At 35.6% G+C, this 13,861-nt stretch overlaps 1 protein-coding gene across 4 annotated transcripts in view; it reads right to left on the bottom strand.

Annotated features, from left to right (window-relative positions):
- The window catches only part of ZC3H13 (zinc finger CCCH-type containing 13), a 44,139-nt gene that overhangs the window by 18,539 nt on the left and 11,739 nt on the right, over positions 1-13,861 (bottom strand). For all 4 annotated transcript variants that reach the window (XM_041466888.1, XM_041466890.1, XM_041466889.1 and 1 more), the window contains 6 exons: positions 13,358-13,469; positions 6,975-7,083; positions 5,148-5,287; positions 4,258-4,418; positions 2,730-2,927; positions 1,155-1,328 (listed from right to left, as the gene is read on the bottom strand). In XM_041466888.1, the coding sequence (XP_041322822.1) occupies positions 1,155-1,328; positions 2,730-2,927; positions 4,258-4,418; positions 5,148-5,287; positions 6,975-7,083; positions 13,358-13,469 (894 nt within the window). The remainder of the gene's footprint in view (positions 1-1,154; positions 1,329-2,729; positions 2,928-4,257; positions 4,419-5,147; positions 5,288-6,974; positions 7,084-13,357; positions 13,470-13,861) is intronic.

The raw sequence follows: 13,861 nt of genomic DNA, 5'->3' as shown, positions 1-13,861 counted from the left end.
TATAAACTTCTAAAAACCTTTTATTTTAAGGATTGATCTTTAAACAGTTCTTAGATTCAGAAAAATCATACATATATCTACTTAAAATGTTAGCCAACGTGAGTATTTACACAAACATGGAAAACTCACATCTCATAGAATAAGAAAATGTATACAAAATATTTCTGATCTTTGAAATTCTGTCACCAACTAGATAATTTACACAACAGTAAAAAATTTCCTCATAATATGACTAACATGGACAAAAATACACTTCAATCTTTAGGCTCAGTACTGGCGTATTTTTGCCCTTATCAGCATCAAAGTAACTTGCAAGTATCTTTTCTCATCTCACATCTATCACAAAACAATCCAATGTTGCTCCAGCTGAACGGAGTCACCACAAAAGCCAAACAGTTTGCTTACAACTCTTTGGATTGCTGAATGGATGGGTTTTATTTCACTTGCTTTATCAGCATGCAGAAATATGTATGGCATCTGGAGCTTCCCCCACCCTTCAACAGAGGTGCAGAAAACAAAAATGCCTTGCTTTCCATTATACAAACATGGGACTACAGTAGTATTTAGTGCTGCCATTCTAAACCTGAGCTTACACTCTAAGGCCAAAAGAAGGAGCTTACTCCATTTTTAATGGATGGTAAAACATTTTTTCAAAGCCTCAAGAACTAAGAGATATGATAGCTTCCCTAAAACTTCCTGCAAGAAGCTTTGTACAGCATTGTTTAGCCAGTTCTCAGTTTCTCAAGAAAAGGGTGCAGAACCAGGATCTGTGTATCACTTTACCCATTCCAGTACAGAGAAACTCTGCCCGTTTCCAATCTCAAAGGTAAAATATTTTCACATGTTCCACTTTTTAAAAAGGGGAAGGTAAGGGAGGAAGAAAGTTCCTGAAGGCTCAACAGGCTGACTGTATCTCATATCAGACTTCTGAAGTTCAACCTGAAGGCAAAACATTTGAGAGGAACTGATAACAGAATCTTTCACCATGACTTGTGTTCTTGACGTGACAGATACCTTTCATGTAGTGGCAATATAAAAAAAGCCTCAGAGCTCAAGGGTTTGAGGCACAAACATTCACAACAGACTCATAAACAAGTAGTCAAACCAAGAGGGGACTATTAAAGGAAATAAAATCCACAGAATTGACCTCCCACCTGCGAGAGGGTGAGAAGTTATGTTTGTGAGTAGTTGACTTGGCTGGAGCTCGGGAGGTTTGCTTTCGCCTTGCAGCAGGTGGTGAGTACTCCCTGGAAGGGGAAGAATTACTGCCAGAGTGATCTGCAGGACTAGGAGAACGTTTCTGTCTACGGGAGCCTTCAGATGGATCCCTGGGAAATATAAACAACAGCTTGTTTAATAGGGATAAAATGGCATCAGCACACTTCTAAGAAACTACAGATACCTCCAAGACAGAACCTGTGATTACCAACTCAAGAGCTATGTTATACAATCATTTGTTCCACCTATGATTTCACATATGAAATTACCTTAAGCTACCAAAACACAAGAATGCAAGATATGCACTGGACTGTAAAAACTAGAACAAGGTAAAATAAAAAAAACCTTATTGTAATTTTACCTAACATTTCATGTGGTGGTAAAACAGAATTCACACTAATGGAGAAATATTTTGCTACCTTATTAAGAAATTTCTGTAATATCAGAACTTTATTTAAGCAGCTTCAAGCTCAGACACATTTTTAAAGGCTAATTCCAACAGCAGGTGAATGAAAGTAATCTGTCAAAACCTTCAACTATTTCACTGACTGTACCTCACAGAGGTAGACATTTGACAATACAAATCACAGAGATTTGACATTACAACTTCATTTTTATTATGTAGGGGGAAAAAAAGACAAAAACCCAACAGTGAAATACAAGGCTCTAGTCACCAGAGCAATACAGCAAATGGTTATAGTACAATGATAAGACAAGTATTGTCATGATGCTTTCAGCACCACCTAGAATGTTCTTTTCTACTGCTTGCGACTTCCTTCCAGTAATGGAGTGTGCAATCATGAGGGAAATAAAATATTTTCAAGTAAGTATAGTGGAATTTATTTAATCAATTAAAAATACATGATTCACTGCTCTTCCAATCCTTAGTCTGCTATGCCAGTTACAAAGTACAACTTAAGAACATGTACCCTACTTTCATCAAGAAAATTCAGGATACAAAAATGCAGATCATATCTTTCAGCTTAAGTGGACATAATAGAATAAAAGTGGAAATAACAGAATAGTCATAGTAGTCCACCATTTTTTTATATATAAATATGTATATATGCAAAAGTGAAGCAATTCTAAAACGTCACTAGTCTTTGACCTCAAAAATACTTTAACCTGCTGAAGATTAGGGAGAGTTTAAATGCACACTGACAACTTGTAAAGACATTAGTCCTCTAAGATTTCAGAAAACCATGCAATCAGACCAGTGAATGACTTCAATAAAGATTTTGGCAAACAACCTGCTCCACTGGTGAAGATCCAAATTCTTGAGAAGTAATGAAGCTTTCAAAGAGGCATTTAACAAACGTACAAAATTATGCAATTAAATCTACCAATCTGTTAGTTATAGTCTATCAACCCAACATAACATACTGAAAATACTTCACTGAGTATTGAAAAGGTTGTTGGCAAAGTAGGCAATACCACCCTTATTATTCAGTGTTCTATATAATTTTAAAAGCAAGGTTAGAGTTAAAAGCTAATAATGCAACATAACTTACCTCTGCTTCTCTTTTTTCTCCTTGTGCCTTTCAAAGTCACGCCCTCTCTCTTTCACGTCCCTTGCCTTTTCTTCTGAGCGTTCTTTTGCTTTATGTTTTTCTTTGTGTTTTTTCCCCAGGGGAGTTTCCTCTTGTACTGGAGGAGGAGGGCTAGGAGTACGAGGACCTTTCTTTTTACTCTGGGCACTTTTAGAACTCCTAGAGAGACATTAACAGGGTGGGGGGGCAGGGTATAAAAATGAAGAGTTGACAACTATTTTAAACAATTATTTCTCAGACGTTGACAGGAAAGTCATAACATAAAAGGCCCTGAAGCTTTTGGGATGGGATTTACCAACTCCCTTAGCAAGCACCATTCAACAGCAGAACTTGACAGAAAAGTGAAAAGAGTTGGTAAAAATTTATATGGAGCTCCTCAATTTATAGCCTTTTTTTTCTGAAGGAAGCAAACAAAAATAGGAATTGCTCTTGTTCAGACAGAACCAGTTTTCAAAGATAAAATGCCCTTACATGAACTGTGTACATCAGCAGACAAAAACCATACAATACCTTATCTGTTTATACTCCCATTTCTGCAATGCAATACCCCAACCACATACACAAAATTACTTGAACTACTCATGTTTTCAATTTAATGTTAACTACCTGACAGGATGAAGCATCTAAACACTCTTGAGTATGCATCTCACAATTTGAAACATTATGTATTTTCTGCATAATTTACCACTAAGATAAGTCCTATCAACTAGGTATCACTGCGTATGTCAGAAGTATACCAGCGCATGCTATACCATTCCTGCAGCAGAAACAATATCGTTCTGTCCCTATTTTAAAGGCAATTTTAACAAATAGGTTAAATAGGGGATTTTACCAAACACTGATGTGTCTGGTTACACTGCTGCAGTAATTTCTTTCCTATCTAAAAGCTGCAAACAACAATTCAAAATGTCTCGTGGCCAGCAAGAACTTTAGAAGCAGGTTTGGAGATTGACTTTGGTCGCACAGCACTCGGTTAAAATCCTGTGATTTTTACATATTTTATCCTTAATTCTTCCCTGCCCCCCCCCACATCCCTCACTTCTTATCCTCTCCTGAATTCTGAGAAATTCCCTGCCTTGAAAGTCACACATTGTATCTTGAACAGTAATATGCAATACCAACAGAATGTGCAGTTGGTCAAATTTTAAATATTTCAATTAGAGAGGCTGCTTCACAGGCTGCAGCATTTCAAGCAAAAGTGTTTTCCACTTTCCAATGGTTTCTATTTTCTCATCACCTCACAAAGATTCTGGAGATTCAAAGAGAGAAGATCTGCTTGTAAACCATGAAAATAATCAACTGAAAACTACATCCACATGACAATTATCTGCATAAGATGATTCACAATGCACAATTTAGAGATCTTCTCCTAAATTTATATAATCAAGGGCACTGGAAGGAAAATAGAAAACATTCTTTATGAAAACTCCAGCAATTAATGTGTGGTCCTCTGTTCTCACTCTCTTGCAAGATGCATCTACATACTGACCTCTGCTGCTCCAAAAGTGGTGAAGAGACAGTAGGTGCTTTCTTGTCTTTCTTACTAGCTGAGGATGATGATTTGGGACTGGATCTTCGTTTTGGAGATTTGCTAGACTTTCGTGGTGATGGTGATGGTGATAATTTAGATCTAACCACCTCTGGAGAAATCTTGAGGGAAAGAATACAATTAACCAGTAAGATATTGATGCTCAAAAGTGTAACTGTATGCCAATATGTGTGTAAAACATGTAAATTCAGCAAGTGAGAGAGTATGAGAACCATGTACATCTCTACTTCAACCTCATCACATTACTTGCAAAGAACAGCATAAAAGGAAGACAACAGATAAAGCGTGGAGGAAGAGAAGGTGATGCACTCTGTAATACATTACAAAAACTGTAACTTAAGGTTTAAAATCAGTATGCTCACAACTAACACTCACATTTGTTTCAAAAAGAAAGACATCCTTAGAGGATTTTTTTTAGTCTTCCCCAAAATTTTAGAGTTTCTAACACCTACAGCTTTGTCTGTCATTGTATTCTCTTACTACAAGGCAAGCTGGAAAATGAGATAGGTAAAAGAAAACACAAGGCATTTCCCAATCTTCTCTGTTACAGATCTTGCTAGTCTTGTATCACTAAAATGCATTAAATCCTACTCATTTAATAGCTGACTTCACAAAGGAGAAAACTTGGTTACTGTGCTGGATGACTGACCAAACAGTCACACCAAGTACTCAAGTCACATACTAATTATATAGGTGCCAGTTATTTACTATCACGTAACACAATTGTGCATTTGTAGCTCAAAAACTTTAAGTCTTCAGGGAAACAATTAGAAGCCTATGAAGTGGCTGATGACTTGTCCTTTTTTATTTCATATTTACATAATACAAACCTCTTTTTTAATTACTATTTCCTCTCGTTTCTCCATGTTTTCCTGTTCCAATTTCATGAGTTCTCTCTGAATCTTTTGGCGCTTCATTTCCAAAGACAGCTCATGATCATAATCATAATTAACATCTCCATTATCAGAGTCTTTATTTGAAGAAAAAAAAAAGTAAATAGATTAGTAGACAATTTCTTATGAAAAATACAACAATAACATTCAGCATACTAGATGCCAACTATAAATATTTCCATGACTTTTAAGCACTGCATAAATGGACCAAGGAATGAATGCCAAATTTCTTCTCCAGTTCTGTGTGCAAACCTGAAGTAATTCCAGTTAGTTCCATACAACCTGAAGTTCAACTCTTAAACCTGAAGTTCAACTCTTAAACTTCATTAAAAAGAACACCTCAACTTCTCTCATGGACGTTCATCTGAGGTAGCAAGGCAAACAAAGTAAACCACTTTATATTTAAATAAAAAAAATGAAAACTGTGTGTCTTCACAAGGAGTAAAAAGATGTAGAGCACTACTTAAGTGGGGAACTCACATGAAACAGATTCATATAGTGATGCATGATACTAGAGGCGTTTATTTAAAAGAGTGTCTTACAAATCAATTGATATACTTAATTAATTACATGTAAACATTGAGTTTAAAGTAAGAGAGGAGTTATGTATTAACCCTTTCATTGGATGAACATACACTTCAAGAGTTTACATCTGGTTTTACAACATTATCACTGTTTGGTTTTCATAGTAGAAAAAAAGCTATTTCTCTCACTTTTTCATTAAGTTAGGGACAGTTAATATCTTAAGCTTTCAACATGGCAACTGAAATCTTACTGAAAATTGAATTTATTCACTCTGATTATATTAATTTTGTTTATGGCTATTTAAGTCTAATATCCAAAAAGCATTTTGGGAAAATATCTGTCAGAGAAAAGATGACTCCATCAAAAAGTTATTAGCTTTCACTCCCTTTCTACATACAGGAACTACATAAAAGGTAGTTTCTTCATTGCAAATATATTCATTATATGTGAATTCCCTCATATGGGATCAGAATTGCCATTTTTTTCTCACAACATTATAACTACTTCTGAAACACAGATGCTCAGAAAACTACAGAAACACCACAGTTCAGTAGAAGCTCCTGTAACATCACTATCAGGTCAACCTGGACTCTAACAGAAGTGAAACTTACAAGAGAAGAAAACTGCCAACAGCAACAATGAAACTTTTAGTAAGTACTAGAAGTCCTCCAAACCCAAAACCCCCCACCCATCAACTCATACAGAAGTGACTACAAAGGAAATGCAAGACACTTAGCATTCTTCAAATATTTTTAGAACATAAATATTTCACCAAAGTCCACCTTCAACTGTTGTCATTCTAATGGAGACCTTGTTAATGACATTATGAATTATGCAATAAAAATGGCTGACTTTTGAATTCAAAGGAGTTACACTTTCTTCTCAGACTGACAGGTTCCAAAATTACTTTAAATGCAACTTGGATCCATCTAGTGACTTTAATGTGAAAGATTCACCACAGAGTAGACTATACCAAAATTCTTTGTTGCCTGAGTAGTCAAGAGGGGAGGAAAAAAAAAAAAAAAAAAAAAAGCCTGTGTTTTTAAAGCTACTTGGTTTAACCACTGTAGCAGTCCAACTCAGGTAACTTGTTAGCTCTCCTCAAAAAAAACCTCAAAAACTACTACTGCATGAAAGTATTCTGATTAGAAACCAAATCTTGAAGCATTCCACTTGACACACAGCCCAGAAATCTCACAGCTGTTTGAGGCGTCAGGGGACTGTCACTTCAATACGTACCTTCTCTATTTGTTTCCCAATCCCCATTTTCCTCTTCGCTTTCTGGTGTTCGTTCCTTTGTAATTTTGATATCCTCCTTTTCTCTATGTCTTCCTCGTGAGGACTCTTTCTATAAAGGGAAAAATGCCACATTAGAGTAAACAACTTTATTTTAAAAGAAGCCTGAAGAAGCAGGTGTATTTTACATGGTACTTTGGCTGGGGTTTTTTCATAGTACAAAAAGCATTTTCCCCTTTAGCTTGTTGAACAAATACCTTCCTAAACAAGCAGAGACTCCACAGGCTACATGTTCTAATGCAATTTCATATAATCAGAATGCAAATAGCAGATGAGGAAAAGAGAAGAAAGGATTCATAAAATAAGACGGCTTAAAGGCAGGGCAAGAGTCAAGCACATATCAGAGAATAAAGTTTAAAACAGGCATCGAAAGAAGAGATTAAGTTCTAAAGACCAGAAGTTTAATGAACATTTAAAGAGTATAATTTTAACAGCTTGAGCAAGAATTCTCAGCTGTAAATAAGAATATTTATATGCAAGGCAGATGAGCCTCAGAAGTGGAACCATTTAACTCTTCAGAGGATAAAGAATGTGGAAGGGGAGGAGATAATAAATAAACCCAGAGACCCTTGGCTGGCAGAAGGGGAAAAATTCTAAAGCAACACAATCAAATCAAGTTCCATTGACAGCTTTGTGTTTGACTTTCACTGTCTCCAAGAAAAGTCTGTCTAATGCAGCAGCACCCATTTCCCATGTCCTGGGAACACCTAGGAAAGCCAGAGACTACCCATACAAGAAAAAGTGTAATTTCAAGTCATCTGATGTGGTGCTGCTCTTGTGCCCCTGCTAAATTCCAGCACAGAGCTACATAGTTGCACCTCTGCATCTGCTGAAGCAACATTCTCTGTGTGATGTACCTGGGCTCAAGTGGAATACAGGACAAAGTTTCTTCACTACTAGCAAAAGAAGAAAATTCAAGCTTAGAAGTATCTCAGGCTAATTTATTAAACAGGAAACCAGAACAGCAAAATCTGTCCCACAGCCCTGTTCTCAGCTCACATAGTGCCCTCTTTTGTTTTTCTGGGGATTCTTTCATGCTGGTATGTGAGAGAAACACCAAGAAGATGCCTGAGAATTTCACTAGCTATTCCTTATCTTGATCTAATTTAATTTAAAACCTTAACATCACCCTGAGAGAAACACCAAGAAGATGCCTGAGAATTTCACTAGCTATTCCTTATCGGGACTTAGATCTTGATTTAATTTAAAACCTTAACATCACCTTAGAAACACATTAAGGAAACAAAATAAAATTGCAGACAGTCACTCAAAAATTAGTAAAATGCAACTATTCCTTTTTATTCAGTAACAATGTTAAAAACTTATCTGTAATTTAATGATGTAAATCTCTAAAATTATGCAGAAGGTCATAAGTTATTGAGTCGTGTTGGTTGCTGACATCAACTGCAGACAAGTCTGCATCCACTAAGCCATTGTCCCAACATGTACTACAGACATTCACTCTAAGGGCCAGAATTCTACTATGCCCCAAAGCAAATTACTTTATAAGAAAATTACTCTGATGAGATCTAATAATCTGTAAGCATAACAAGCCTTCTCTGCAACCATTCTTTTCTTTCATAAGACTGTTCTTATTTTTCTAGCCCACCCTCCATGAAGGCCACAGCTGTACTACTGAGCTGTATATTTCTTCTATATACTTCAACTAAGTCCTATAACATAAACAAAACCATAATTTCTTAAATATGAATACTAGCTTCTATTAATTCAACACTACCTCTTACTAGCAAACTGAAATATGAACACTAGGACAACCTCTCTATGCCGATTTAAAAAAATCTCCCCAAGACAATTCATCAAATACCCTGTCATCAAAGAATGTGCAGCAAGTCAATGCTTCAAGTCCAATTGAATAACCCATGTTAAAAATACTACACAACCTGCATGTATCATGCCTACCTCCTCAGACTTACAAGCCAATACAAGCAGCTTGCAAAAGCCTGTATTTTCTCCTTTCAGTGGAAAGATTCAGTAGTGGCACAATCATATTTCTACAGAAGAACTGAGAACAAAAACAGCTATCAAACTGAAATACTGAATATAGGGAAAGCATGGTATTTTACACTAATGTTGTTTAGTTGTCAAGAAACAAGATCTTGACAACACTGCACCGTGAAAAACAAAAACCACTTTAGAAACTGAGTATATTTTTCCTGGGGCATGTTAATCAAGAATTTAATTTATGATGGTTTAGAACACATACCTAATTTTTCTCACTGAAAAATCTTCAACACATTCCTTTTATTTTACTTGTTACACTCGTAACACATTTGATTCCCTCATACTATGGGAATTAAATATTTCCTTCATATCCTCACAGACCTTTTTTGTCTCTCCCTTAACAAGCCACGAATAACGTTAAGTTCCTAAAGGCCAATAGCCTGACTGCCACTGGTACCTGAAGATGCTGTATATTCACTCTTGTTAACAACTTCTCTGCAGACTGAAAAAATGCCATTTACTAGATGAGAAGCATTACATCTACATAATTATATATTTATTTACTAAAAAACATTATAGCTTGTCTTAAGAGGAGATGATTTAGTAGACTTTGTCTATGCTGTTTTAGGTATATGCTAACAGCTAAACATAGCAGGTGTTGGGTAGATGTTTACAGTTTTATGTTGATGTTTAAGAGAGATGCCACATGAGAAAGGGAAAACCCATGACATTATGGCTGACTTCTCTGAGATTTTAATTTCATGTCTATTCAAGCTGAAGTTCGATGTCCCATGTGATCAGCACTCTACAGCACAAGACTTGACGTCTACTTGAATAAATTTCCCACTACTGCCAGAAAAGCCTGGCCAAGCACAAAAGGACTCATCCAATCTGTAAAACATGCTTCTAGCCAAGATGTGTTACTTTGCCAACACCGATGGAAAGAATAGAAGACTGATACAACCTACAATTCTTGCATCGCAGAAATCTCGGTTTCAACCTTATCAGGTTGCACATATACATGCAGCAGCAAAACAAACTTATTCCAAAGCACGGATTCCTTTAAACCTACAGTAAACTATGCATATTACAGCTACAACCTTTTCGGCAAGCACAGTTCTACTTTGCTCTAGGTATAACATCTTTGTAGTGTAAACTACTACCACGCTACAGAAACATGTAAGTAAATGAATCTGAAGTTCCCCTGATATTAAGAGGTATTTGTTCCCATTTCAGAGATGGAAGACAATGCTGAGTCCTATTTCCAGTGGAAATAAAAGCTACAGTGACAAAATCCACAGATATAAAACAAGAGATACACATTCCTTACAAAAACCTTCCTAAATGTACTTTAAGCTCCTCCCACTGTTTCTCCCAAATCACACACACCTTCCACGTTAACACCTTAGGTAAGGCTTCATACACACCAATGTAACTGTCTTCTCATAATACGGTAAAAAATTTAAAATAAAATCTTCCAACTGAATACAATAACAGCAGGAACCTCACCTAATTATTTGTATAATGATTCATACATTAACATACAGTGCTGAAGTAATTCCAAACACAAATCCAAGAAACATAAAAACAACTGAGTTTAATGTAGGTGTCCACATAACACAGCATAGAGTCACTGCAAATAGTATTACAAAGCATGAAGAAATAAAAAGGGATATAGTCTATAAACTGCCAGTATAGGAAGTTTCTTCCTAAATACATACAGATTGTACTAGTTATGTCTCCAAAGAATAAAAAAATCTCTTCTGAAAAGATTTTATACTAGTTATACTGTCTTAGCTTCTTGCAGAACCTATTCAGCTTTGTGCGTCTATCTTCTGGCAAGCAGGCAGAATTGTTATATATAACATAAATAGCATTTCCCCTTGTTATTTTCAAATTTGCCACTCTTTCTACTGGGATAAAGTATGAATATGACGCATCTAACTCACATTCTCTCAAACATACATTATATGCATTCGTCCCATGTCCTTTCTTCCCTCCAGTTTATTTCTCACGTCTTTGCCCACTTCAAGAAGACCTTTGACTGTATTTTCTTGCATACAGGTGATGACAACCAAAGAGCATTTCAAAATGAAACTGGACCATGAATTTCTACAGCATATTATCAATCATTTTCTATTCCATTTTTATATACCTGAATGTTTGCTTCTACAACTGTGACTTCCCTTGGAACACATGGTTTCATTGAGCTGTCCACAATAACTTATTTTTCTACTGTGTGGTTTCAGTTGCTTTTTAAGAACTCATTCATTTTTTGTTTTAAATACTTTCTTCGTTGTGCATTACCTTGCATTTGCCAACACCAAGTTTCATCTGCCATTGTACTGCCGAAAACTATCCTTCCCAACCCACATAGCATTCCTCAGACTGCAGATTCAGTAATCCCAAGTACTGTTTTCAAATCTTCTGCAAAGTTTGACATTTGGGATGTCCAACTTTTTTCTACATTCTTTCTAGTTCTTTAAATGAATTACAATAGCATTCTGTGTAATTCAATTTCAAATTCATCTAAAATTTTCCCCTTAGCTGACTTCTAGACCTAAAATACTATACCTTCTATTCTTTGACTATCTATACATATGCCTCAGAAGTCTTGTTTCAAAACAGGTTTGACCTATGTCAGGCAGTTCTCTCTTAATCACTACTCTCCATTGAAGTTTCAGTCTAGTAGTCTGGTGAAGCACAGATTTTGTCTGCAGCAATGTTTTGGACTGGTCTCTTTTTTTTTTATTTTTAACCAAAATTATTGAACTTCTTATGGAACAAGCTAACTTTCATTACTTCAAAGTTTTCTTATCGAGCTCTGCTGATAACCCAAAAGCTTTAATAAAATATGGAAACACAACATATTAGATCCCCACCATAACAGCAGCTCTACCAATGGAGCAATATTTTCCTTAGCAGTTCAGTCACTTGAGTCTTCTGTCCTTTTAGATATCCTGGTTCTTTGCAAAGCAACTCTTGACGACTGTCCCTCTTCATCTATTTGCTCCAGAATATTTTCTTTGATATCCTGTATTTTGAGAGTTGCCTCCATGGAACTAAAACAAAAGTTCAGCTGTTTCCTCAATCTTCCATTTTATGAGATTGAAGCAGAGCATTTTTTACTCTGTTGTGTGCTTAATCTATAAATAATTCTTTATTATGTTAACACTAATTCTCCAATTCCTTTAGATTCTTGCTTCCAGTTCACTTTCACTTGGGTTTTAGTTGTTTAGAAGTATTTTATTATTCCATTAAGAGAACACTATAAAAAGCAAGGTTAACTAATCAAAAGTAAGAATTACATCAAAATTAGAGTTGCACCAGAAGTTACAGCAAATTATTAATGACGGTTGGAAAAAAAAATTTTCCCACCAACCATGTACTCAATAACTGAACAGTTTATTCAAACTATTAGAAAATAAAAGAAACACATTTCAGTAAAAAGATTGAGAGTTTACAAAAATTAACAGCAACTGAAAACATGATTGGAAGGTAAGCCATTCTGTTCAATTTAATGATAGCAGCTGCTGCTGATTTATTTACAGCTGACGTAAAAGATTTATTTTACACAACAAGTAGGAACAGACCAAGAGGAAATGATAGAACATTGTCAATACCTGCAGAAGCAAAACTGATTTTTTACAAATAAAACCTTTTAAAAATATTCATATAAAGATGGTCTTAAACATGGTGCAGGAACACCAGTGGTGCTACTGCTACATAGGTACAGGGTCACACTATGAACTCTATCCCTACTTGTTTGTAACATCAGAAACAGATAACACAATTTAAAAATAATTAAATTTTGATATTTGAGGGCCACAGGGTTGCAGAAAGATGTTTACAAAATAAGAACAATAATGAATTTTTTGCAAAATCCATTAATTAAGCAGCTGGAGTGCCTGATGAGTATGTGAGAAGGAAGGCAAAATGAACCAGCACAATCGTAACTGCATGGTTTCATCAAAAGCAAATTTGCAGTGAACAACTTAAGTCGGGATGCACTTGGACGTTGGGGGAAAAATAGTGGACGACTGAAACAATGGTTAGTACACTTTCTTGGTAATAATTAAAGAGTCTGCACTGTTATTAAATACCTGTTTATCAGTATTTGTAACACATTTTAAGTCTGTGGGGTTTATAAAATCTTTGGGAACCAAGACACCAGAAAGCACTACAAAATTGCAAAACAGTACAATGGTTAAGACACTTCATAACAAAAAATGTGATATGCTATGTACAGAATGATCAGTTCCTTAAAACATTTTCAATATTACAAGTCACAACGATAATGTTTCTATGACATACTGCCCAATTGTTACTGAGGGATTCTGGAGTTCTGCAAACTCCACTCTTACCCTAACAGGAGAGGATGATTCCTCTGTACTTCGTTTCTGTGGCTCTGCCTCAACATCTTGACGTTTGTTCTTCATTCTTTCCCGAAGATCTCCAGTGGGTCTTTCTGGTGACCTGTATAATACAGAAACATAATATAACCAGTTCTATGGGACTATTTTAAAAGGAATATCATCTGTCTTTTAATTATTATTTTATTAGTATATCCAGAAAAATCTAAACCTCCCACCCAGAGGCAAGGTGGATGAGTAAGAAAATATTCCATTCTAAAGGGCTTAAGCATTATAAAAACCCCAATCCTTTCAGAAAGTCAAGAAAGACTTGACTCTAAGAAGAAAAATTATTTGTATGTGTATGTGGCATTACTCAGTTACTACTCTAGATCAGCTTCCCATCCAGAATAAATAACCTTTTTCTGACCATCATGCAGATGTTTCACAATCACTCCTACCAAATATTTGAAGATTTAGCCTTTTCCTAAGCCGCAACAACTTTTATATATATTA

This window comes from Pyrgilauda ruficollis, unplaced genomic scaffold (assembly GCF_017590135.1).
Source record: "Pyrgilauda ruficollis isolate IOZ18807 unplaced genomic scaffold, ASM1759013v1 scaffold20, whole genome shotgun sequence".
In the NCBI taxonomy this organism is placed as follows: Eukaryota; Metazoa; Chordata; class Aves; order Passeriformes; family Passeridae; genus Pyrgilauda; species Pyrgilauda ruficollis.
This window is presented reverse-complemented; position numbering and strand designations above follow the sequence as displayed.